This window comes from Betta splendens, chromosome 11, assembly GCF_900634795.4.
Source record: "Betta splendens chromosome 11, fBetSpl5.4, whole genome shotgun sequence".
Taxonomy (NCBI): Eukaryota; Metazoa; Chordata; class Actinopteri; order Anabantiformes; family Osphronemidae; genus Betta; species Betta splendens.
Genome location: NC_040891.2, coordinates 7,178,195 through 7,203,680, shown reverse-complemented (window position 1 = coordinate 7,203,680; position 25,486 = coordinate 7,178,195). Strand labels below are relative to the sequence as shown.

The 25,486-nt window shown below is 41.5% G+C and overlaps 2 protein-coding genes and 1 long non-coding RNA gene across 4 annotated transcripts in view; 2 read left to right on the top strand and 1 right to left on the bottom strand.

Moving 5' to 3' along the window:
- Nucleotides 1–7,348, top strand: part of col8a2 (collagen, type VIII, alpha 2) — a 30,480-nt gene extending 23,132 nt beyond the window's left edge. For both annotated transcript variants that reach the window (XM_029167162.3, XM_055513049.1), the window contains exon 3: nucleotides 2,366–7,348. In XM_029167162.3, coding sequence (XP_029022995.1) covers nucleotides 2,366–4,269 — 1,904 coding nt within the window. In that variant the 3' untranslated portion in view covers nucleotides 4,270–7,348. The remainder of the gene's footprint in view (nucleotides 1–2,365) is intronic.
- On the bottom strand, nucleotides 15–9,418 carry LOC129604893 (uncharacterized). Its single transcript, XR_008696201.1, has 3 exons — nucleotides 9,345–9,418; nucleotides 534–586; nucleotides 15–403 (listed from the first exon to the last, which is right to left on the bottom strand). It is a non-coding gene; the product is annotated as an uncharacterized LOC129604893 (long non-coding RNA).
- On the top strand, nucleotides 8,268–25,486 carry ptp4a2b (protein tyrosine phosphatase 4A2b). Its single transcript, XM_029167342.3, has 7 exons — nucleotides 8,268–8,563; nucleotides 20,268–20,562; nucleotides 20,896–21,004; nucleotides 21,085–21,177; nucleotides 21,270–21,400; nucleotides 22,804–22,878; nucleotides 24,250–25,486. Exons 2-7 carry the CDS (start codon nucleotides 20,558–20,560, stop codon nucleotides 24,359–24,361), a joined length of 525 nt encoding a protein of 174 aa, XP_029023175.1. The 5' UTR covers nucleotides 8,268–8,563; nucleotides 20,268–20,557; the 3' UTR covers nucleotides 24,362–25,486.

The window sequence follows — 25,486 nt, the reverse complement described above, 5'->3', positions numbered from 1 at the left end:
GTGATGCACTCAGCCAGTAAAAGCAATGCTCTAGAGTAATTAAGAGAGTTAGATCAAATATTGAGTTATTAATAAATCATTCAGACATGTTGATGAACTAAAGTAAGCATAATGTGCTTTTTTACTTTACAATGAGCTCAAACCTACATAGTAAAAAACAAACATCATAAACCACAGCAGGCTTAAAGCTACTGCTTTAGTGGTTCCCTCCAGGCATTTAAAGGGCTCACTCCACTATGTGTCTGCTTTTTCTGTGGGTCTACCAGCATTTGGCAGGTCCTCAGTTGGGGATTAATGAAGGCCTGATTGCCCACAGTTTGCTGAGCTCCACGGGGCCAGTTGTTCTCCCACCATCTGGATGCTGTTACTCTTAAAAACACCACTGTTTACCACAGATCCTCAGCTGTAGGCCGGAGGAGAGAGAGTGTGAGGAAAATAAAAACAGATTACATAAGGCAAAGGAACTGGAATAGGCAGGAGAACAATTCAAAAACGGTTCAAAAACTGTGCGTGGTGTCACCGCCATCACTTACACATTTTAGTCAAACTGCCTCATGTGACATCTGTTCTTATCAAGGGTTCCTTCCTACAGCCACAATAAGAGACACATTAACATGATGGATGACAGTGACATGACGAAGTTATGTCATGTAGGGATGTGAGGATTCACATAAAATTCAACATTTAACTTTCTCACCAAAACATTATGTTTAAATGCGATTTAGATTCCCTAAAATTTCCCAAGATTTACATGAATGTGTTTATCCCCACCTAGTGGTCAACCGTCTGCATCACATTATCAATGAAACAATCTGCAAATATTTTTCATTATATTTTCATTTTCATCATTCATTTTTCTTAAATTCCAGGTTAGACCTTTACCTGAATACCAATATTGCAAATAAAAATGCTGCCACTATTTGGTCAATGTTTGTTAGGAAAGAAAACAGATCAGATTACAGATGATGCAAGGTTAAAGTTGTTAACTGTATAAAGACTATAATACACAGGAATACACAGGTCCTCAGTGGCGAGAAAGTAAAGTATTGCTCTGGAAAACACTGTATTCTGTTAATACTGTGAATATACTTTCCTTGACAACCTCAAACTTTATTAGTAAACAGTTGACAGAATTTGTTTTTGAAGGAAGGAAGGATGACAAAGGTCATTCAAAATAATGCAGTATATAATGTAGATATAATATAGGTGTAAATATGTATAAATGCTCTTATCCATACTACATTGCCATTGCATGTATACAGCTCATCGTGCAGCTCTAGTCCAGCGTGTGGGTAAGAAAGATGTATATTTCAGTAACTACCACTAGGAGGCATCAGTGTCTGCAATTATAATAAGGGCAAGCAGTGAAATACCAGCTTGAATTTCCCTACAAGCTGGTTACACATAAAGGAAACGATTACATTTCCCCCCAACCCCTGATGCTGGTGTTTAATCTAAGACCTTTCTTTGAACATGAAATGGATCAATACTACGGTTGCATTGGCAAGTTCAAAGTTAGGAAGGACATTTCCTACATCATTTTCTCCATATAGTAGTTTAAATCAGAAATTTGTCACGCAGCTAAGGCATGAAAGTGTTTTCAGTCCTCTTTGAAAAACAATGTTAGCTTTAAAAAATTTCAGAAGCTGGGCCATCCATTGTGCGACACTGTAATTTATTTTGACAGAGACCCCGACAGATGCTAAAATTGGTGTGCTCTATTATTAAAAGAATAAAGAACGAGCTGTCTGTCCTCTGACCATATGACTCTCCAGAAACTAGCATGAAGGCACAATGGTAAGATGAGGCATTAGAACAGGGATGCTTAAGGGCTGTTCCGATATTTAGTCTAGTCTGCTGTTATACTGTATATTTACAATAGGAATATTGTTTTTTAACTCAGAAGATATCTACTGCTGATTAGGTCGAATCAGTGGTTTTGCTTTAAGCTTCACACTAACAAGGTTGTATTGTTGAAGCTGCTAGCTGTGTGCAATATTTCCATCTTGAGTTTTTGTCATTCCCTCCTGCTTCCCTAATTTTTTTTTTTTACTTAACTAAAACAAATGTCTCTTTAGAGGTGGATTCTTGTGGATTGTAGATTGTAGAATAAGATTTAGCTTAACTGATAAATCCATTATTATTCTTAGAGCCAGCTTTACTGAATTAAAAATATTGAAGTTTATGGAAAATAATTAATACTATTAAAAATATTGTCTGTGGAAATTTCTGGCATATATGCAAAGATGCATATATTGAATTATTTCCCTTTCGTTAAAAAATAATACATTCATCTTATTTAAATAGTTTGTTGTTGTGAAACACATTATTGTACTAATAGTATAAACACCTTCTTTATTTGTAGATATGCCGCCCATGATGGTAGTGAAGGGGGAACCTGGCCCCCAAGGAAAACCCGGACCAAGGGGCCCACCAGGACCAGCAGGTCTTGCAGGAAAACCTGGAGTGGGAAAGCCAGGCCTCAATGGTCAGCAAGGCCCTCAGGGGCCTCCTGGCTTTCCAGGCATTGGTAAACCCGGACCTCCAGGTCTCCCAGGAAAGATTGGACCAAATGGAATTCCAGGACTTACTGGTGAGGTTGGTCCTCGAGGTGAACCAGGTCTTAGAGGTCCTCCTGGGCAGCCTGGTCTCCCTGGTCCAGCTGGTTTGTCTCTAAATGGAAAGCCTGGGCTTCCAGGTATCCGAGGGCCCCCTGGCACTCGGGGAGAACCAGGATTAAAGGGGATTCCAGGCCCACCTGGTGAACGTGGTATTAAGGGTGAGAATGGAAATGGGAAGATAGGACCTCCAGGTGGAAAAGGTCTACCTGGCCTCAAGGGTAGTCCAGGCCCACCTGGTCTTCCAGGAATAGGAAAACCAGGACTAAAAGGTTTGCCTGGATTTCCTGGTCCTAAAGGTGATCTAGGGCTTCCGGGTGACCGTGGAGAACCAGGAGAGCCAGGGGCTCCAGGTCTACAAGGTCCACCAGGGATAACAGGGGTAGGAAAGCCTGGGCTAGATGGACTGCCAGGAGGACCAGGTCCACTGGGTCCAAAAGGTGAACCAGGACTCAAAGGTCCCCCTGGATTTCCTGGAGCTCCTGGATTTGGAAAACCTGGACTGAATGGACCGAAAGGAGAGAAAGGTCATAGTGGGTTGCCTGGTCTTCCAGGGGACAAAGGAGAACAAGGACTTGTGGGCCTAACTGGAGAGCCAGGTCTTGATGGACAACCAGGACAACCAGGAATTCAAGGTCCAATGGGTCTCCCTGGAAAACATGGAATGACAGGACAGAAGGGGGACATAGGGCCCCAGGGTCCTGCAGGACTTCCTGGTCTCAGAGGTGACCAAGGTTCTAGTGGAGTCCCTGGAAAACCTGGCATCCCAGGAGAAAAAGGAATCCCCGGTCTTAATGGTCCCATAGGAAAGCCTGGACCCAAAGGTGAGGCAGGGCACATTGGCCTACCTGGGAATCCAGGGTTGATGGGTGTTCCAGGTCCCAAAGGCGAATCAGGATTTATAGGAACACCAGGCCCAAGGGGTCAGTCAGGAATTCCAGGTCTTCAAGGGCCCATGGGGCCAATGGGTCCGCAAGGCGTTCCTGGCCCAAAGGGGGAACCTGGTCTTCCAGGGTCTCCGGGACTTGGTAAGTTGGGAGAGAAGGGAGCTATTGGTCCCCAAGGCCCTCCAGGGAAACAAGGCCCTGCTGGACTTAATGGTAACCCGGGGCCTCCTGGGCCTCCTGGGCCCCCAGGTCCACCAGGAAATGGCCAAACTGTTGTTGCAGGGCCAACAGATTCAGAGTTGGAAGGGGATGAAATCCCAGGGAGCAGGAAGGGATCCGTGTATAATCAAGTTCCACTCTCCGCCTCTGTGGCACCAGCCTTCACAGCCATACTCACCACACCTTTCCCACCTTCTGGCATGCCAATAAAATTTGACAGGACCCTGTACAATGGGCAAAATGCCTACAGCTCCTCTACTGGTATGTTCACTGCTCCTATATCTGGCATCTACTACTTTGCATACCACATGCATGTAAAGGGAACTAGCTTGTGGGTGGCACTGTACATGAACAATGTACCAGCAACTTACACATATGATGAATACAAGAAAGGCTACATGGACCAGGCATCAGGCAGTGCTGTCCTAGAGCTGAAGGAGGGTGACCAGGTGTGGGTCCAGATGCCTTCAGATCAGGCAAATGGCCTCTATTCTACAGAGTACATTCACTCCTCATTTTCAGGATTCTTGCTTTGTCCCAGATAACCCTGTCCTTACCTTACCTTGGCACCTCAGAGCAGCCCCAAACCTATAATACCTGCAGCCATAACAGTCGCAAACCCATAAAATTCACAATATTTCTGCAATCGTCTTTATATGTCTTACCCTCAAAAACATCAGCAAAAGACAACAAAAACAAACTTTGTGAATGATATAGAGAGTTTTTAAAGGCAGGGGAAGGAATTTCATACTGTGTTCTTTGTTTAATGTCCTTCAAATGTGTGTATTGGGTTGTATTTTATGTCTGTCTTAGCGTATATTATTTTAATTATTATATTGTCGTAATTTTATTGTTATTATTTGATCCTTGTCATATTTGTCTTTGCCGTTTATTGGATTCAGAATATTAAGTGCCTTACTTTGTAATGTGCTAGTAACAAACCTTCCCATGTGACTGCACATCCTGCCCACATGCTCTAACAGCAAAAGAACAGTATCACCACACCTTGGGAGAGGGTGATTGGTTCTTCTAGCTGCAGTCACACCCCCATGTTCTTACCTAAACCATGAATGGCAGTACTGACATGAAGAGCAAAAGAACATAGAGAATGTAGACAAACAAAGGCAAAGCAAGGCATTTGGTGCTGTAATATCATGGAGTTTCATTCTTTTGATGGAGTTTTTTTGGCACTCTAAATAACTGCTGTTTTAAAATTATTAACAAGATTGAATCTTTGTTTTTACAGTGGGTTTTATTTACTCTAACAATCAGTTGGGCACTTTTCTTGAAAAGAGTGTGCAACCATTTGAAACGATGGGCCTTTTTCTTTCTTAATTTATTTAACCGTCAAATGCAGACCAAAAATTACAATTTAACAATAAATATGTCCATACAATCTTAGATATATTAACATCAGATTGCCCCCCTTTGAACATTATTAAAGGATAGTGCCTTTTTTTAACACTCAAGATTATCCATACCTATACAGTCAATGTTTACATGCCATTAAATAGATACAGACAGGACACAAATATATAGCTGGAACGACAACAGATTTCCTTGCATCAATCAAAACTTTCCTATTTGCACTGCAAATCACCATATTGCCAGTAGGCTTTTCATATTCTGTGACCCTGACATCACTGCTTTCTAATGGTATACTACCTATAAATATTCCACAACAAAGTCCCAGGAATTCCAGAGGAATTCTAGAGTTTCCTGTGACGATGTTGCAAACTCATTTATGTACATGAATAAGAACACAAAACGATGACAGGTTAAATTAATTTTACATCATTCCTACAGTGCCAGTTTCTAGCAAATTGTACAGAGAGAGTATATAACCTGTTTTTGTGAATGAAAAAAGGTTCTACTAATTTCCAGAACAATGACAGGATGTATCAAAAATGAATCATGTTGACGTATACAGCTCTAACTGAGGATCAATCTGCATTTACTCTATGAATAAGTAAAGGGACTTGACTGAGGCCCACAGGTTGTGAAATACAGGTTGTGTAACATTAACAAAATTCTGCCAGGTTTCCGAGAGAGGAGGTGGGCTAGAGGTGAAAGCTGTGTGTTTACTCATTTCTGCCGGATGAGGCTCCGAACATTCGTGCCACGCGTGTATGCATGTGCTAGTATAGTAGGCGTACCTCGCTGTCTGTCACTGGGTCAGTACATGTGCTTATGGGTGTAGTTCTGTCACAGTGCCCCCCACCGCCATTAAGGTCATGAACACTTTGGCTAAGATAATTATAAACCTGCATTAAGTTAAAAAAAACCACACACAGAGCTTCTAGTCCTGTAAATGTTCGACCAAGGGGCCCCACTTAAAAAATTTCCAGCCGTCTTTGGAATTTAAGGAAAAATCCACACACTCCAATTGAGCCGTAAGGGAACATATTATGAAACAAGTTATGAATGTAAAGGAATGTAACACTGAAAGGGCATACTGATCACGAGTGGCATGGTGTGCAATAACTCTGCAAGGCATAAAAAAATTAATGGGAGATAGATGCTGTTGAATTAGACAAAATATAAAGACGTCTGGGAGAAAAAATCTGTTATCTAACAAAGAAAATATGGTGCTATGGTGCTTACAGTCTCCGTGCCTTTACATGCCTCAGCTCACCCAGAATTCCATTCTAACTTGTGCCGGTCAAACACTATCATTACACTGAAATACGACCACCCTGAGTGAGGAACGTCAATGTACAGAAAGGCTGTGCCAAATATTGAAATTTGCAGTCAGAATGAATGTATACTTGTCCATTTTAAACGTCTTGCTACAGAGGAACAGGCGTTTTCCAAGCGGCGCTACAAAGACAGCGTGAGGAAAAGACCTATTCAGTGTTTTGTGTCCGTGTTACGCAAACGTTTCACTCGTTCCTGCCCATTCTGTATCATGATTTGGACACCTGCTGTGTGTCTTTGTAGTTATGTGAATCTTTAAGTTCAAGGCTCGTTATGTACTGTATGTTGCCTCTTTTGGTGCCTTCGTTTAAACATATGACACATGTGGCTATTACTCTTTGTTTTCATAGACAATGTTACTCGCTTGCAGGAATTTGCCCTGTGTGCAAATCATTTAAGTGTCAGTAACATCCATGTAATGTCTGAAACACTTAATTGCTTTTTCAGTAAGTGTTTTGTTTTTTCATTTCTCTATAAAACACAAAATATTGTAAAAAAAAAAAAAAAAAAAGCCTTGCTTCAGTTCTTAAGGGATATTTGTTTGTTTTACTTTCAATAAATACAAACGGCCATTCCCATTTGCACATGAAATTAATGAAGATGTATTTATACATTTATGATAATTTAATAGGGATGCCAAAACCGACCACCGAAGCCTAGAACGTATAAATGGTATTTAACAGCATTGATGAGTTAAGAGCATTTACATCATGTAGTTAGCATTCTAGTGTTGTTTGTGAAGAATTATTTGTGAACTTTTATGTATCAGCATATAAGATTTTGGTCATAAAAGGCTATTGCGTGCACTCCATGCAATAGAATTTGGGTATTAAATGCACTCTATTGATTGAAAATGTTTGTCTGCTTATGCAAAATCTACAGTACTTGATTGTATTGATACCACATCAATAAAAAAATGTTCTTGTATGTTGGCGTCAGTATCCACTTTCTTCTTTGTGTGTTACATCGTAATAAAAAAAAGGAAAATCATTGAAGTAACTAATACAACTCTGCGCTTACATATTTTATACCACTGTAGTCCTATTAGTAGCACCTGTTTGATTACAGTAAGCAATTTATACATTTAGGAGAGACATCTGTTGCAAGTAAAGTATCGAACACTAGAGGGAGGTATAAAATTACAGTAAAAGCCTCTAAAGAGCTTTGTTCTGTTATTGGGCTCTGATCTATATGGACCAGCTTCTACTTAATAACAAATAGTCCACGTGTCAGTCAGAATCACATAGACTGAGAAAAACACAACTGTGGATTTATCACGTCAATATTTAAACAATGTCAGAGTTTCCCCTTAGTTTGCTGTGTTACGCCATCCTATGAGACGACAGATTAAAGACACTGATGGGAAACCGCAGAGTCTGTGTGTTGAAAGAGTTCATTTTTAAGTTTCTTTGTTTAAGACAGGGTGCTTGCATTGGCCTTGTCTCTTAATCTATCTACCATAGTGCAGTATATAGCATGTCATCTAAACCTAAGATACATACATTTTTAAATAACACTGAGGCCTAAACACTGTGAAAATAACATAAAAAAATCTATATGTTAACGTCAGTTTATACTCTGATATATGTATACTTCTATTAGGAGTAATAAAAAATCAATCGAATAAAGATGTTAAATTAAGCCTATAAAAACTGAGCGGGGGGTTGATATTGTGCGCTTATTTTCTGGAACTATCGTCACCATGGTGAGTGTCATCGTGCACCCGGATTCTTTTTACGTCATTCTGACGCCAGACCCGACATGCTGCATTCACGTGATCACGGTAATCTCATGAAACTGGAAAAATAGAAAGACAGGAGTAGGTCTAAAAAAAATAAATGCTTCTTTTATGAAATTTTTGAGGTGTTTTCCTGGAGATGCAGTGGTAGTTCTGCCAGCTACAAACACTGCGTTTGTGAAATTCTCTTTTCTTAATAAACGGCAGTGAGTAAGTTTTTTCCGAGAGTCTCTGAAGGTATCGATTAACGGAGGAGGCTCCTCCTCGACAACAGTTCCCAACCTCCGACGAAAATTCAAGCTGCCACATTGAAGAGGAACAAAAAGGCGACCTGACAGCGGTTTCTGCACTCCCTCCACTTTCTCTGGGGTAGTCACGGGATTTCAATGTTGATCCTGCTCTTTGTAAGTAGTATAACCTAACAAACTGATAAGGGGCACCTGGGAACTTTTTCCCATGGATACACGCGGATACAACAGTACAGATTCGCGCGAGCCTACGTAAAACTTATATATTTTTTACAAAATTAGCAGAAAACGAGTCAGCTAAAGTAGGTTATGGGGGGATAATTGAAAGACAAAAGCCGCAGTCTAGTCCCGTTAACATAGATCATGGGAAAAACGTTTAACGTTAACGTGTATAACGTTAGCCACCTTGTGTATAACCGCGTTAATGATTAACCATATTAATATCAATATGTCTTTTTTGTCAGTCGGTGTCAGCCACTTTCAGGTTACCTAACTATATCGTAATATGCACTTACGTATTTCTACAGTAATTACTAAACGCTGCTTTAAAAGCCACACACAGCGCGGAGCTAGCTTGCTAGCTGTTGGTTGAGCTGCGTTAGCTTTATGATGGCTACGGCTATTTCCTAGAACCATCACGTTTCTGACGTTACAGCTATAAAGACAAACGGGCACACCTTGGCCTTTTTTATTTAATCCGAAAACACATCTAGTCTGTTCTATACCTCCGGGCTATCATATGAACGGAATACAATCTACAGTTCGATTATTTAAACGCTGACGACCAGTGTACGAGTCGCACACGGCGTTTCAGCAAATGCTTGATGTCTATTAGAAAATATTAAACTTAACGAATGTTTGGGTTGGGGTATTAATACCCATCTTCATTAACATTCGTTTGGTGGAGTCGTGTAGATATTCGTCTTGAAATACATACATGAACCTGGCTTTTTACTATTGTCTATGTGGGTCTTCGGTGGTGGTCTCGACAGGCGTCGGTAGCGGTAGTTGTGAACAGCGTTGCTAGTAGCGCTAGCTAACTAGATGGCGACGCAGCTAGCTTAGCTGTAGCTTCAAGTGCCTTCCGCCCTTTGTGACAAATCTTGTTCCACAGCGGCGTTGACCCATTTATTTGATGTCCCATGCAAGACGAACATTATACCAGGCAAACCACGTCGACAATAAACGTATACAGTGGCAACATTTTTTTAATGCTGTGCTTTTGCAATGCTCAGCTGGTGTCTTTGTTGTTAACAAGCCGAGTTGACTGAATTTGTGAGGCTCCAGTGCCAAAATATAGCTAACACTGGATTTAACCGGGTCTGTAATTTCCGCTTGACTGCTTTCTTAAAACAGAAAGCACCGAACCGTTTAGCCATGTGGGCTGAAGTGCAGTGAGGAAATGCACTTCGGGAGGAAGTTGATCAGAGCAGCTGTGACAGTAAAGGCCGCGGCACATTCCCATGCCTCTCGGTTTTCAATTTATGACCTTCCATTGGTTTTAGTCTGCTTTCTACAGTGAACTGTTGCGGCCATCTATGAGCCGTCCCGCAAATATGGCTCTAAATCAATAAGTAACTAGTGTAACAAGTGAGGTAATTATACATTTTCTGTCCATGAGTCATGGCAAGGTGACCTGACTTGAGTCTATATGCCCTAGAGTGTATAGGGGCTGAGATGTCATTGTCAAAACTCAGAGACCCTGCTTAGGTACAGCAGCTGAACTGTAAGATCTAGATTAGTTTTGTATGATTTTTATGTAAATCACATAACTGTACTGACCAACACATACAACAGCATATACTAGCTTCATGAAAGACCTCTACAAATCTGGGCTTCTTTGAGGCTCTCGCTCTCTGAGACTTTTATTGTGGAAGTAGGTCATTCACATTGTTGACCTGCTTTATATTATGGCTAATTGACACATGATGGCCCACACAGCCCTGTCTAGAAATAGCATAGCTCCTCTCAGCCCACTTTGAAGGGTTTAAGCCCCTACAGTAAGAGAACCTCATGAGTAGTATCTGTTGGTCTGATCGTTGAAAGTAGTGTTGGAAACTATAAGGCAGGAGGACTAATCCTCCATAATTGTTTCATTATTATTGACTGTGTTTACACATTATATCATTGCTATTAATATTCAATCTTATTTGGCTAAATTGAATCTGTTCATTTTACTCATAAAGCATTGGTTTATTTTTGAAGCATGCAGATAGGTGTAATTGTATCTGAATGCCTGGTTTCAGTTCTCCATCATATTAAGGGTTCCTCAGTCTATATGTGGCATGAAAGCGCAATGTGACGAGCAAGGGAGTTCTCTGCTTTGTTTACCGTAACTGTGAAAGGCGAGTCCAGTGTACAGTAACATGAGGCCAGGAAGAGTAACTGTGGGAGAGGAATACCTATGTTGTATCCTGCTGGCATACAGCCCATTTATCCACAGGGAGGAGGTGACTGGTGGAAGGTAAAGTTGAACAAGTCCGTTCCACAGTGACTGGCTTTACAGATTTGGTCAATCTAAAAACCAGTTATGCTCTTGAGTGTCTGGCTGCCGAACACAAGGTTTGGTTTTACTATGTGTTTGCTCTCTAGGACCTCTGGCTCCAGTGCAGTTTTGGTTGAAATCAGACCATAGTGGAAGGCAAGAATTGGATCTACACAAGCCAACAAAAGTGAAACAAGTGAAAAGTTGTATATAATTGTGCTTTAGTAGCCACTGGCACATTGTGTGTTTCTTGTGCTTCTGTGTCGCACTAATGAATCATGTGCCTGTCTACATGGTGTTCGTTTACTGTTGTTGCCACAGCACTGGGAAATAGCAAAGGCATGGGCCGTGTAGCACAGGCAGTGTCTGATAGATTGTGGCGCCTTTTGTAGATTCTGCTTCATAGCTGCCTACTGAAACGATAGCAACAGGTAGGAATAGGATCTTCCTTTGTTGATACTATTTACAGCTACTTTGTCCTGTACAGCTGCCAGAGCTGCAGTTAGATGAGAGCACCGTCCTCTGCCTATACATGCTATAGTAAAAGGTGTTATTGTTACTGTTGTTGTTGTTGTAGGCATACGTAGCTCACCTGTGCTGATTTGTTAAGTGTTCTACATTATCAAAAATGCTGGGTTCTTGCACGTAAGCAAGTTTTTGTCTACTTGTGCCTAGGCACACTTTTCCTTTTGCACTAAAGTTGGCTTTTTTGCTAAGCAGCTTATCAATTGTGACGCGCAAAATTTGTGGCAGCCACTCACAACATGACCTCAAAATAATGTGTTCATTGTAGTTATAATCTTAATAGACAGACTTTCATTAATGTGTCTGATATTGCAGGGTAATTTTAAAATTTGCTGGTAAGAAAGCAGGATTTCATAGGTTACATGTTTCTAGTTCGTTGTGTGTGTGTGTTTAGTGTGTAATTGTGTTCTTCCATTTGTCCTGAACACTGACCCTTGCCAAGGCTGCAGCTCCTGCTGCTTTTTCAGCTAAGTGCTGTGAATGTTTAAAGAGATCCCTGTTGCTCTTTTTCTGAAGTCTTCACAAGGGACACCAAAATTCCCTACAGGAGCACTTGTTGCTACCACTGAGAAAACTGTTGATATGGCAACAGGCATCCTGTGATACTGCTGTCACGGGGCCAAGTTAGTTTCCAAATGTCAGGAGATTGATGTCTCAGTGGGACACTGAAGCCTTCAGCACAATTGCAAGCAGACATTATGTTGTTGGGGTCTGCCTGTTGCTCTGTGTCAACAAACTGCTCCTGAAACTCGTTTGTATTATAGACAAATTTAAGTTTCCACATTTGTTTTTTTTAGGTTGCGTACTGTTGAGTATGTGTAGTTTATCGTCATTAGTGGCTGTCAGTTTTGTGAATTGAATTTTTCATCCAGCTCTTTACCTGTGTGGATCTCTGCTTTGCTATGAAATATCTTAGTGAAGTAAAGTACCGGTAATTTCATTACATGTCTATGCTTAAATGACCTGTAAGCAAATGTTGAATGTTTATATGTCTGTTGTCTTCCTGAAGGTGATTTGAGGATTGTGCGAGGCAATTGTGATTTTATAGAAGTTAAGCAACTTCAAAGTTCAGATGTAGGTTATTGGCAGTGAAACTCTTTAGTGAACCTTGTTGCACTTTTGCTAGCTTTGCACATTTAATACACGATTTAGACTCAATTGATACACAAGCACTATTTAACCATAAAGCCAAATGTAGTGTAATGTAACTTAACATACTAAACAGTGTGTGAAGATTTTAGTTAACATTGAATTATTTTGTAAATGCTATTTATTGTCTAGTGTATGAGTCCCAGAAAAGAAAACAATTTGCTCTCACCAAATTCCAACACCCCACGTCACCACACATCAATCCTTGTCTCTCTGAGATTCCTGGATGAAACCACTATTTGAGACATCATCTGCAACCTCCTTTTACTGAGGATCAGCTGCTTTTGTCATAGCCTTTTAAAACGTTTTATTAATCTTAAAAGTACAAGAATATTTAGCTAGTTAATTCTGGCATAAACACCAGTTTATGTTGAGACCCAATGTTACGTCTTTGTTTCTCTTTCAAATGTAATTGTTCACATGCTTTTTTAATTTTGTGTAAAGAGAGATTAAAAGTGTAACTAGGCTACAGTGAGGACAGAAAAAGCCTTTGTTCTGATATGTTTTCCTCTTTTCATTCCCATTTCTAAGGTACTGAGCCCTGGTCTGTTTCAGTCCTTTCCAGAGACGGATCAGTCCTTGTCCTCATTGGCCCTCCACCTAAACACTATCGGAGGCCTTTGATCATCATGTTGTTTATCTGTGCTCACTCAGAGGCCACAGAGTGGTGTGATAAGTGGGCTTTGCCATATGTGAGTGCATGTGCAGGGAGTGTTAGTCTTCATGAGAATGATGGAGGGTTATGTATTTTTTGACCTTCATTTCTCATCCTGATTTACACAAACGGAAAAGTTGAGGCAACAAGTCGTTGATGGGACAATTAGCCCTTGTCCTTGGGGAACAGACTGAGGTTGGCTGACCTGTTTTTCTGATAAGGGTTATAAAATGCTGATGTTCACTTGTCAGGACATTTTGACTATAAAAACACCCAATGTTGACAATTTGCTTCAGTTTAGTTCTTGTAAACTTCTGAAATGTGTAGATCCTTTTTGTTTGCCTGCTAGTACAAAAAAAAATGTCTCATTACACAATACATATAGATATGGCAACATTACTGGTCCAATAGTGTGTAGCACATTTGGTTTGATGTTATTATATTATTTTTTTAAGAAAAATGTTCAGCTGTCTTCCATTTAGGTATTCAACATGGCGCCACTAGTAGACAGTCATATTATAGATCAGATAGTGATGCACATTGACTGACACAATCTAGCAGTTATACTAGCTATAAACTTTACAACATATCCATGTCAGTATAAAAGCTCTCCATCAGTGAGCTTATTCTCATTGTAGTTCTGTTGGTTTTGTTTGCCTGTTTCTTTAGCTTGTGAGTTAGATCGTATATTGGGTTAGAGCTGCACATCAGAGGGATCTGCTGTGGTTTTAGGAGTTGGACTTGTAGGCAGCCTTGGGGGGTTTAAGATTTGCAGATATTTTTTTTTTTTTTTTACAAGCAAGTGCAAAACACAGAGCTTTACTCTGTTTCCATTTTGGCTGCATTCTGTTAAAAGTGCAAGTTCCTTCACAGTCATGCTGTTAATCTTTGTGGCTCTTGCAGTACAATACTGTCTTCCAGTGGAGAAATGCCCTACTCTGTGGTTTTCTTTTAATTCTCTTTGAACTACTGACAGTGGGGAGTCTATATATCTTAGCAGTCTGCAGTAATACCCGCGTGAAGACCACAGGTTTATTAGATTTGAAATGGAGACAACTGCATTCCTGTGTCAGGCTGTCTGTGCACGGTTCTACCTTGATACATGGAAGCACCGACGTAGCTAGTTGTGACATGTGTTGCAATTATAATGCTGTGATTTGCTTTCCAGGAATAGTAGGGGGCATGTAGTCTTTTTGTTTGCTTGCACACAGGTGTTATTTACCTTTTTTACTGTTAAATTAATTTATCTACAGACATACTGAACTGTTATTTTCATTAAAAAAAATTGTGTTACAGCTATTTTAGTTGTCTGGGGTTTGGTCATGATGCTTGTATTGGTGACAACCTTTCCCCACATCGCTTTTATACACGTCACTGCAACAGCCTATCCCTACCCTCATGGCAGGTAAGATAAAGATGCAGTTCTTAGAAAAGATTTGAATAAATGTGCTCGGCTCCATGGCTGATTCTCAGAAACCCAGAGGCGGGTATGTTATCAGAATTCAGTCAACAAAGCGCGCAGCCATACTGAATCTACTGACTTGAAGTATCCCTTTCAGCCTGAGGCTCCTGTTTGCAAATCTCAGGAGTGTGCAGGAAACACAGCCACAGTTTAGTATGTCTGCTGGAGTTTGATTTTGCATACCAGTTTCCATCTCCCAATCCCAACTTATCCAGGCATGCTCAGAAAATGAGTAGGAGCATAGCTGATGTAGCTTAAAATGTTTGCGTTTCTGCTTTGTTGTTCCGTATGTCTGGTTGTTTTTGAAATGGCCGATATTGAAGATGTGGCACACTACTTCCTTTATCTGTGTACTTTGCTGAATACAGCCCTTTTATCCCTTTAACTACTCCCTGTTCAAGGTGGCCATGCCACACTGTATGAAAGGTACAGATAGTAAGAGGGCATTATGACCCTCCATGATGCCAGCAGTGCAGGTAGTTAAGTTGTTGTGTCTCTGCTGTCATGATGTTTGTGTAAAAGCGGAGCAGCAGGGGTCTGACATTCAGATAAAGTGTTGTTTCTGCCACCTGCAGGAATAAGACATCTGGGGTTATTTCTCAACGGTAAGTCTCTAAGGACCAACACAACATGCAGCTTGGGACTAGGCTGAAATTAGTTGTCACAGCTGGGCTCTAGTAGGGGGAGCGTAAGCATAATATGAGGCACTTCTTACTGAAGAGTACCTAACCACTTTAGCTGGCATTTTGCTAAAGTAGGCCTTCATTATGCTGTTTTATGGGTCATTTTTATTACATCTCCAACAACATTGCTTTAGTCTGACTCGTATTCTAAAGAAAAATAGCAGAGTCTCATTAATACTCTAGTTGTCTTCCACTTCCAGTTAACAACATTGCTATGTGTTGCATAACTGGCACCTCAAATGCCTCGAATGTTTTGAAACGAACACTACCGTCAGGTGGCCCTGTTTGGTTGATGTTTCCCTCCCTACTTCTGCTTTCTTTACAACCAAATTCTCAAGTATAAATGGGAACCTGAGAAGTCATGGAATATTTTCTTTCATACATGAGTCCACACAAACAGAAGGATTGAGGCATTTCACGCAATAAGGTGTGTCAATACTGCCTTACAAGTCAACATTGAACACCTACATTCTTGTGCTGTTTAATTCTATCAACATACAAAGTGGTGAAAACCAGTTGTGCCAGATGTGTCATTTTGTTGTGCAGCTGCACCCTCACACCAAGCTAATTTCTTGTTTTCATAATCATGCGTGCTTTCACATGGCATCCTTTTCGTGCTGTAGCCTTAAGACATTGATTTATGTCAAAGTGAACTCATTATACATACAATTCTTGTAGCTTGTGTTGTGTGGGGTTTGAGCCCCGAGATTTGAAAGTGGTCACCAGAGCTCATTGCTGCTTATTTGTTACTTAAATTTGACATCAGCTTTCACACTTCATTCAATGTACCTGGGTCTGCAAAATGTCAAGAGGCACCTCTTGCATTGGCCAAATGAGAAAAAACAAACTCACTGACCCACTGTGTGTGAGCCAAAGGGATAGTTTGTACAAGAAGAGTTTGTGCAGTTCTTTTTTCCTCTTATCTAAGAACTTGCCTGAAATTACTGAATAGTGGTTTTGTCATATCTTGTTGGTGTGAGCACACCGTCCGTTGAGCACAGCTCTAATTTGAGCTCCTATCTGCCCACCAAACTTTCCTATCAACAGCACTGACGTCATAGCAGGGAGCCAGCTGGACGGTTGTGCAGGTGTGATCTTCTCCTTTATCTCAACGTCAAAGTGAAGGCTTAACTTTTTTTTCTCGTCTTTCACATTTTGTCTTGTTTAATGTTGCTTATCCATTGTTATGTCCTTTTGATGGCTTTTCTTCACATCTTAGTGACTTTCATTGTGCTATTATTACTTTCCCTCTGCCCTCCTCAGCATTTCCAGGCAAATCTGATATCTCCTGTTTGGCACCCACGGAGGCCACAGGAATGAAGACGTGCTCCAATGACACTTGGCCCCGTTTGTGTTGCTACTGATTTATGGTGCTTCATGTTTGCTAGTGTCACTGGTTTCAGACAGTTTAGCAGAAAATGCTTCTGTCACATTAAAGGTATACAATGTGTGTAGTCTGAGTAAACGGCATGAATCAGACACTAAACTGAGAAACAATTTCCAGTGGGTGTGGAGCGTATGTGGGTGCAGGGGGCAAGTATGCCGGAGCCTTTATCTTCCTAGTGCAGTCCCTGCCACTTTCATTTTACGAAGAGTAGGGCTTCCCACCGAGCATTTCTCACTGTTCGTTCTGTCGTAAATGACAGGCGCTCTCCCTGTCCTTTGACTGGGCTCCCACACAACAAATTAGCCCTCCATCTGCTTCGAGGCAGCACAGCACAGCACAGCACAGCACAGTACAGTCGTGCCCAGTCTGGCTCCAGACAAAACATCGGCGAGACTCAGGAACAGCCCCAGACCACCAGACAGGCCTGCATGTAATACTAACATCTTTCACAAGGGGGGAAAGATGGACTCAGACATTCCACATGTTGGGTAAAGGTTTGACATTTTGCCACCGTGCCTTGTGTATTCATTGTCCAGACATCAGGCGCATTTACTTGTGTCTGTGTGTTTTCTTTCTAATTTTAGAAGAACCTCATAGCCCTCTTGGTGGAGTATTGTCCCAATAAGACTGGATTTGTGTGGGTGTGGGGGGCTGGTAGGTTACATTAGTCAGGGGGAAAATGCTTAATATCAGTATTGGCTGAAATATATAATTTTAGACTTTTTATTTTTTGTTTTTGTTATTTGGGTACTGTAGTGTTGAGACTCAGTGGACATTCCTATCTACACTATGCACACAGTGACTTATTGGAACATATTAAATCATAAGGTGCTACTTACTAGATCATATTAGTAACTCAGTAATAGCTGCCTCATCTTTTACACCTAAATTACAGATTATTATGTATTTCATTTACTGTTGTGCTGTGCCTTGGTACATTGCAGGACAAACCAGCAATTTATTGTAAAATTGATGAGTTAGCATGTTCCGAACACTCAGGGCCTGGTTCCCATTCGTTTTCAGATTTATCACCTGTTTAGGTTTGTGTGTCCTTTCCTGTTCTGAGATACCAGACACATTATCAGCTAGTACAAATACTCCCTGATCTCCCACGCTTCCCATCTAAGTCACCTTCCTTCTGTTCTTCTTTCCCTTAGTCACTGTTAGAGAATCCTGGAAAATTCCTGATTTGGGGAATCCGTCCCTGTCGACCCAAATCCTTTGTATTCTTATAGTACTACTCCTTCATTAGAACGCGTGATGGGAGCAGGGTACCAAGGGACATTTCTTCAGCCCAATGCGTGGGCCTCTGTCTTTACTCAGTGACCTTTCTCCCAGTTTACACATGTGTACGAAAGGCCAGATGAAACACAAATGCAATACTAATCATATTTATAATTCTGCTGCAGTCAAATTAAAACCCGACCATAACAGCATGTCAACAACTCATGTTTAACTCGCATGCTGACCTGTGTCAGACTTCAGTTTGTAACTGCTTTGTATACTCTGCATCTTGTTTCCTGTGTGGTTGAACATGACATGCACTTGGTGTGTGTGTGTGAGAGAGAGAGAGAGAGTGAGAGAGAGAGACTGCAGAAATCCGTGTGCAAACTTCAGAGTGATTTGCATGCGTGCTCGATGGTTCTGTGATGGCAGCTGGCAGTCTGTGGCGGGCCTGACGTTACCACAGCACGCTAACGCCTCTCTTGACGAGCTTATTTCGAGACAAGGGGCCTAGGTTGTAGTGAACTGCAGGCACTTTAAAAACTGAGTTACCTGTAATTATTATTACAGGTAACTCAGTTTAGTATTATTTGCATATTGGACTTGTGCCAATATGCATGTCTGGCTCACGTGTATTGTTCCTATCAAATGAGTGCAGCAGTAGTAGGTGGAACAGAATTCAAGAATGCAGCGTTGTGGAACCTTTTATGTTGTCTAACAGAGGTCTAGCCGCCTGTGTTAACTTTGAGATGGTGTTTTTTGTAAGCCTGGTGTTGCTGCAGCTGAAATCCAGACTGCATGAAGTCACTTTGTGCATCTGGGCAAACCTCCACAATCCAATTGCTTTTCATCTTCTAGCATAAGCTGTCATTGTGGTGTCCTTGGTGTGTCTGCTGGCTCTTCTGTTCTTCACGGTTTCCACTAGTTTTTAGTTTGGCTGTCGCTGTCCGCTCTCCTTTTATGCACATTTTTAACTGCCCCCCTCTCACCCACTGTCCATCCTTTCCCTTTATTTCTACAGGATTAAAGACGGATGAAAACAAACCTTTTTAAAGGTCTGGTTACCCTTTGTCCAGGCCTTAGTGGTCTGCAGGCAGTAATGCCACATTGTGTTCAGCAGAGGCAGTAATTAGAGGCGTCACAGAAGATCTGGTCCGTAAGACATAAAAAAAAGTATATCAAAGCTGTTTTGAGTGCACTTGTGGCTGTTGAGTATAAAAAGATGGAGACAAGTCAAACAATTTAGAAAGAGTGGGTTAACAGTAGCTCTGTTGTTGACAGTTAGGTTGGACAAGAAGTGACAGTGACTTAATGTGGTTTGAAATAGGCAGGTGGCAGATTTTAGCCAAAATACAGCTTAAGCAGGTAGGACTAGAAGACAAGAAGTACATGTGTGTATTTTCACACAATTAAGTTAAATATCCTGAGAACATTGTTGCAGAGTGAATTAGTAACAGAGTCAGTTTCAAGGAGGTTAAAAAAAGGGAGCGTGGGACCAAAATGCTGGGTCTGTTTGAAGCTTTGCCCACTTTGTAATCCTCACCTTGTGACTGCTGCCTGTGACACTGTGCTAAAGTCTAAGCCCTTTCTGTTCATTTCCCTCCCACCACTTTGGCTTTGGAGTTGGCAGAGTAATAGCCAGTTCTCGTCAGCCCCCCCCCCCCCCCCCCCCCCCCCCCCCCCCCCCACCCCTCTTGTGTTGCTCTGAGATGGCTTCAGCCAGTTTGTGGCAGCTGGGTTTAGACTGTCAAGGACTTGGCCCAGTGTCACTGAATGCTCTCTGGCTACTTACAGACCAGACACTACCTGGCCACTAAGACACCTCTGTGCAGTGTGTCTGTGTGTGGTGACAGGTGGCGGACTCACTGTCGTGTAATCCAAAGCCGCAGACAGTTGGGCCGCAAAGCGACCTGTCACAGTAACACACGTTTTGCTCGTGATAAAGGCTGATTTTACAGAGGTCCAATCGGACATGCAAGTTTCACATGGAGCCGATCACACTGCAGCTTTGATCAGGCTGCAGATTATGTTTCAGTTAACTGAGGAGATTGGAGTCAGTGGGGTTGCAGAAACGATTGACCTTTCACAGCATAGTGTTGATTTCCACAGAGCAGGGCGGGTGATTTATTCCAACAAAATAACTTTATGCCATTCAAGTTGAACTCCAAATCAGTAACGTGTTGAACAAGCCGTTTGATTTAGAATGCATTTGACACCTTAACAGGCTTATCATTCGGGTTTTTAAAATCAAAAATGGACACCGCATAACTGTCTCCTCCTCTTGTTGCAGGGTTTCTGTGTCGACTTGAGCCGTACCTATATGGCGTGTGTGAGTGGAGAATTTTGCCAGGCACAGCACCTCACCTACGCGGAGAAGTGAATCGGCCGCCCCCCAAGGGACTTCGCCACCCAGAAACCCCCCTGACTGCCAGCACAGTAGGAACTGCTGACCCCTCTAAACGCCCGCTGGGATACCGCGTAGTCCTTGGCCCGACTGCCCTGCCCTATCCCAACCAATACGAAAAGAGTCTTTGCTTTCCACTTTCTTCTCGAACAGCCAATCACAAACAGCTCTCCTGAATGGGGTAAACTGATTGGATGACTCCTGGATAGTCTCTCCATCTTTTTTTCCTTTTTTTTTTTTTTTTTTTAATCTCTTTTTTTTTTTGTTTTGTATTAATTCATTTTTTACATCACATCCCGGAGTACTGTGGACTAGTTTGTCCTTTTTGTTCCCCTTCTCTGTGTACATCATCCCATAGTTGACCACCTGTTGTCGTCCTGACCCATCTGTGTTGTCATTTTTATTTATTCTACCCTTTCCTGAACACATAAGTCACCTAGCAATCTTTGCTGACTTCTGAGCCAAAAGTCGCTTTTGTTTTGTAAGAGCATTGTATTGTAATTGTTTTTTAAAGCCGTCTCGCCAACATGAACCGCCCCGCTGCAGTCGAGATTTCCCACGAGTGCATGAGGTTCCTCATCACCCACAACCCCACCAATGCCACGCTTAACAAGTTCACCGAGGTACGTCCGCATCTGCTTCTATATATGTCATTATTTAGTCGGACCTTCACTTCACACCCGCTCCGGTCTATGTTTTCTAGGAGCTAAAGAAGTTTGAGGTGAACACACTGGTTAGAGTGTGTGAGGCCACCTATGATAAAGCTCCAGTAGAGAAGGAAGGGATACAGGTCCTGGTAAGAGTTGAGGTTCACGTACACTTTCTGGAAGCCATTTATGTGACGTTTTTCTCCATTCCAGCTTAAATCCCTTGTTTTCTCTGCTACAGGACTGGCCCTTCGATGATGGTGCTCCTCCTCCCACCCAGATTGTGGACGACTGGCTCAAGCTGGTCAACACCAAGTTTCGAGAGAAGCCTGGCTGCTGCATTGCTGTGCACTGTGTGGCAGGGCTTGGGCGGTGAGTAGGCAGCTGTGCTCGTCTGTCATGGTTTGTGACTAATCTCCTGTTAAATCTGTACTGAGCTACTTCTAAACTAACCACGAGCTTGAGTCACAAAAGCAGCAAAGTGCTCCAAACTTTTTTTTTCTTCATCCAACATCAATTTATGGAAGCGGCATTTAAACCATGAGCTTCTCTGCTGTGTAATATAGCCCACATGACCTAATCTTATCCTGCATTTCCACTTTGCTATAGTTTTATCTGGCTAGTGTGTCTCTAGAATGATGCAGACCATCTGCAATAGTTATATCTTTAACTCTCAGGTTCAGTCCTTGTCAGGACTTAAAAACCTTTTTAAGCACTTGTTGCTTGTGGACCACTGGGCTGAACTGCCCAGTGGTCCACAAGCGGTGGTACAGGTACTTCTGCTTTCGAGCGCCTTAAATACACATCGATAATTCGGTACAGCTGTCTTCTCCCCCTTCTTCTCTTATTACCCTGTAAACAGACAACCAGCTTGTTGGTCGTCTTATCGTTGGCGCGAAAGAGAGAACATTTTGCATGCGATCTGCCTGTTGGTCGTCGCGCTGCACAGGCGATATGCAGATATACGCAGTCATTCACAGAGCAAAGTGACAGCAAGTTACGAACGAGCGGTGCTGAATAAACACCAGAAGCGTGAAGACAAAGGAGGTGGGAGGACATGACGTGGGCAAGCTAGTGTTAAACGCCTTTCATGACCACAAACTCGCAATAAGCCAATCAGTTTTCAACCGCTTCCAGTGCTTGGCATTACTGCAGCATTCCAGAGGTTGTATAATTCCCAGTATTGGTTAGCTTGGCATTTTCTGAATTCATCTCCTCTTCCCCGTGTCCTGTGTTTACTCCAGTCATCTGGGTTTTACATAGTCTTACAGTCTGATGTACCAGTCATCATTCTGTTAGGGCTGTCCGTGTGGGAGGCTGCAGCTATGTGTGATGTTGTTGCTTGTCTCACCCCTTCATTCTCACTATTGTTTCTGTGCTTTCCTCACATACTATCCTCATATGTATTTTTTTTTGCTGAGAGGAAACCCAGCCAGCAAATGCTGTGTCATCGCTGATATCCAACCTGTTAGGTGATCTAGAATAATTTTATATTTATTTTTTTTTGTCTCAATTCTGTCTCCTCTGGTGGAAAAAAAGAGAAGCTTATCTCAAGTTATTGTGAGCATCGGGTGTGAGCACAGTCCCCCAGCAGGGCAACAGTGAACCTCTGCACCCCTGTTGATTTCCCAGGCCAGTTTCCCAGGTTTATACCCCCCCCCCCATTGCTATGGATCCACGCGGACCTTGGCATTTAATCTTCTCTTTTTTTTCCCCTCCAATCCCCGACTCACTGTCTCCTTGAACTGGTCTACCGGATTTCTTCTACCTCTCAGAGCTCCAGTCTTGGTGGCCTTAGCCCTCATTGAATGTGGGATGAAGTATGAGGATGCTGTGCAGTTCATAAGGCAGTAAGTATCCTTCCTTCATTTTTACGGTCTTCTTTTAGAAAAGATTCAGCCCTGTTTAGTTAAACACAAAGCTGAACTGTAATTGTTTTTCTTTGTTAATTTTTTTGTCAATTATGCTTTTTTGTTTTCTGCTGAATTTTGAGTAATGAAAATGCTAGTAAATAGAGTCTGTATTACTCTGGTTGCAGTATACACATATTCAAAAATCTTGAAAATAGTTGGCTCAGTGCACGATTGACAAACTGTTTTCACACTTTGGGACAGTTATACATTAGGCTGAACAGATCATTATCAGTAAATGCTAGCAGACGGATTTGCTATTAGACAGAGCCAGGTTAGCTGTTTGTTGAGAAGCTAAATTTATGTACTCATTACATTATTATTATACATCGTTCAATTTAACATGACGAAAAATGTCAAACCAAACCATTAACCCACAGAACAGTTTTTAAAATCAAAGTAAAACTGTTGAAACTGCTGGTTCGTTTAAGTTTCTTGGCTTGAAAAACATGTAGTGATAAAATTCACCAAGTGAGAAGTGTGTATGACCATCATGTTTTAATGCACGTCTGGTAATGGCTTAACATTCTTCTGAAGAGTTAGTAGTGTTCTGACAGGAGACAGGAGCTATAGATTTGCTCAGAGTGAACTTTGTCTCCTCTTTGAAGAGACTGGCAAGGGAATGGTGAGTTTGCCAAGGCTGCGCGGTGCTGGGCTGTGATCACAGGTCTATTAGAGGCTGCCAGACCCTTATGCCACTCTCATGGAGTCTGTTTCCAATAGTTTGGTCAAAAGCCTGCACACCAGTAGTCTGCTGGAGGCCATTTTGTGGCTCTCACAAGGCTTCTCCTTTTATATTTGCTGGTACAGTTCCCTCTACCTCTCGTGGCCATGACTCTTTCTGTGCAGTATAGCCTCTATAGTCTTGTGACTGTGACACAGCAGCCCATCTCGTGACTGCATATGTATGTGCCAGTAATTGGTCTAGGTTTGCATCCTGACTGGGGTACAGGTAACAGAAATGCAAGGAAAACAAAACCTGAGAAGAAGTAGGAGTAGGTGTTTAAGCACGTATTGGCGTTCCCACTTTTCCTTCGTCACTGTGCTCAAATTTAATTTACACCAAAGCAGGTGAACCAGATTTAGTTCTTAGAAAAGCTTAACATAACTTTCTCTACTGTGACAATTTCAGTGTTCCTGTGACTTTGAGCAGTTTAAAATATTAGCAATATTGATCTTTTCAGTCACTAGAAACTGCAATGACTGTATTTTCAGAAATGTGGAACTATCCCTTTAATCATTGCACATTGTAGTATTTAAAGTTAGTTTTTTTTGTTCCCGTTCTCAACCTTTTGTCTGTGCTTTCCACAGGAAGAGACGTGGAGCCTTCAACGCCAAACAGCTTCTTTACCTCGAGAAATACAGACCCAAAATGCGTCTGCGCTTCAAGGATAACTACAGCCCCAACTGCTGCGTGCAGTAGGCTGCCTGTCAGTGCGTCTTTCTTATGCGCACGTTGTGGGGAATCCTCCAACAAGGGGAGATACAAAAAAAAATGGAAAGAGTGCTATCAGTAATTATTGTGATGATTTGTTAACACTGAGTTATGGTTAATTGATCAGAGAGCAAGCTAGCGATCGAGTGAATGAATCCAGATCTGGGGATCCACCAGCCGAACCAATGAATGGAAGGTCAAAGCACACAGATGGGCCCGCTTCCCGGTTACACAGTTTAACCACGGGCCAAATTTTTCCAATATTTTGTTTTTCAACTTAAGTCCATCCTGTTCTGTTTTTCAGTTGTAATCATGCGATAACATTTTCCATTTTGTGAACTTTTTTTCATTTTTACACAATTGTGATAAGTGTAATGTTAAATGATACTCAGTTTTTTAAATCCATAAATTGTTGATGATTAGGCCAGAATTATGTAACTTTTAAACACAGTTTTAGACTTTGAACACATTGTTACTGTCCATTTTGGTATTGGGGAGTTTTTTTTATTAATTTTTTAATTTGTTTTGTTTTGCACAAAAGCTCAGAAAGTTCACCTGAAAATGCAGTAATGTCTTTCTTTTATTTACCCCTCACTTGCTTAAAGCCACCTTCATTTTTAGAGATTCACTGAGTTTGAGTGTCTGAAATATTTATTCACAAGATACGCTTTGTGTGGCAGTTATGAGTTTGGCAGGGGCAAGGACACTTTGTTATCAAATAGTATTTTTTGTATCCTTTAAGAGCCATGTTTTGTTTTTTTGTTTTTTTGTTTTTTTTCTTGGAGTGCAATAATCAGTCCACCTCAGATAAGCCCACTAAACCCTGCTGAACATCTTAAACACACACATACAGACGCACACACAAAAGAAAAGTCTAAAGCAACATCTTCCACAACAGGTACTTCTTCCTTCATTCACTCTCCCTCATGAGGCTGTAATAGGATTTCTCTAAATATGCATAAATTCATACACCCAGAGCCTAAGGTCCAATCTGAAAGACAAGATGGTGAAGAATGAAAATGGTCATTTTTTTTATCATTGTACCCATTTTTGAAAACATCCCCAATTCGTATTGGTTCTTTCAAGATAAATAAATTGAAATACAAAGCATAA

Coding starts and splice junctions, on each gene's coding strand:
- ptp4a2b (XM_029167342.3), top strand. Junction 21,401..22,803: donor TGTGTGGCAGGGCTTGGGCG/GTGAGTAGGCAG, acceptor TCTACCTCTCAG/AGCTCCAGTCTTGGTGGCCT. Junction 22,879..24,249: donor GCTGTGCAGTTCATAAGGCA/GTAAGTATCCTT, acceptor TGCTTTCCACAG/GAAGAGACGTGGAGCCTTCA.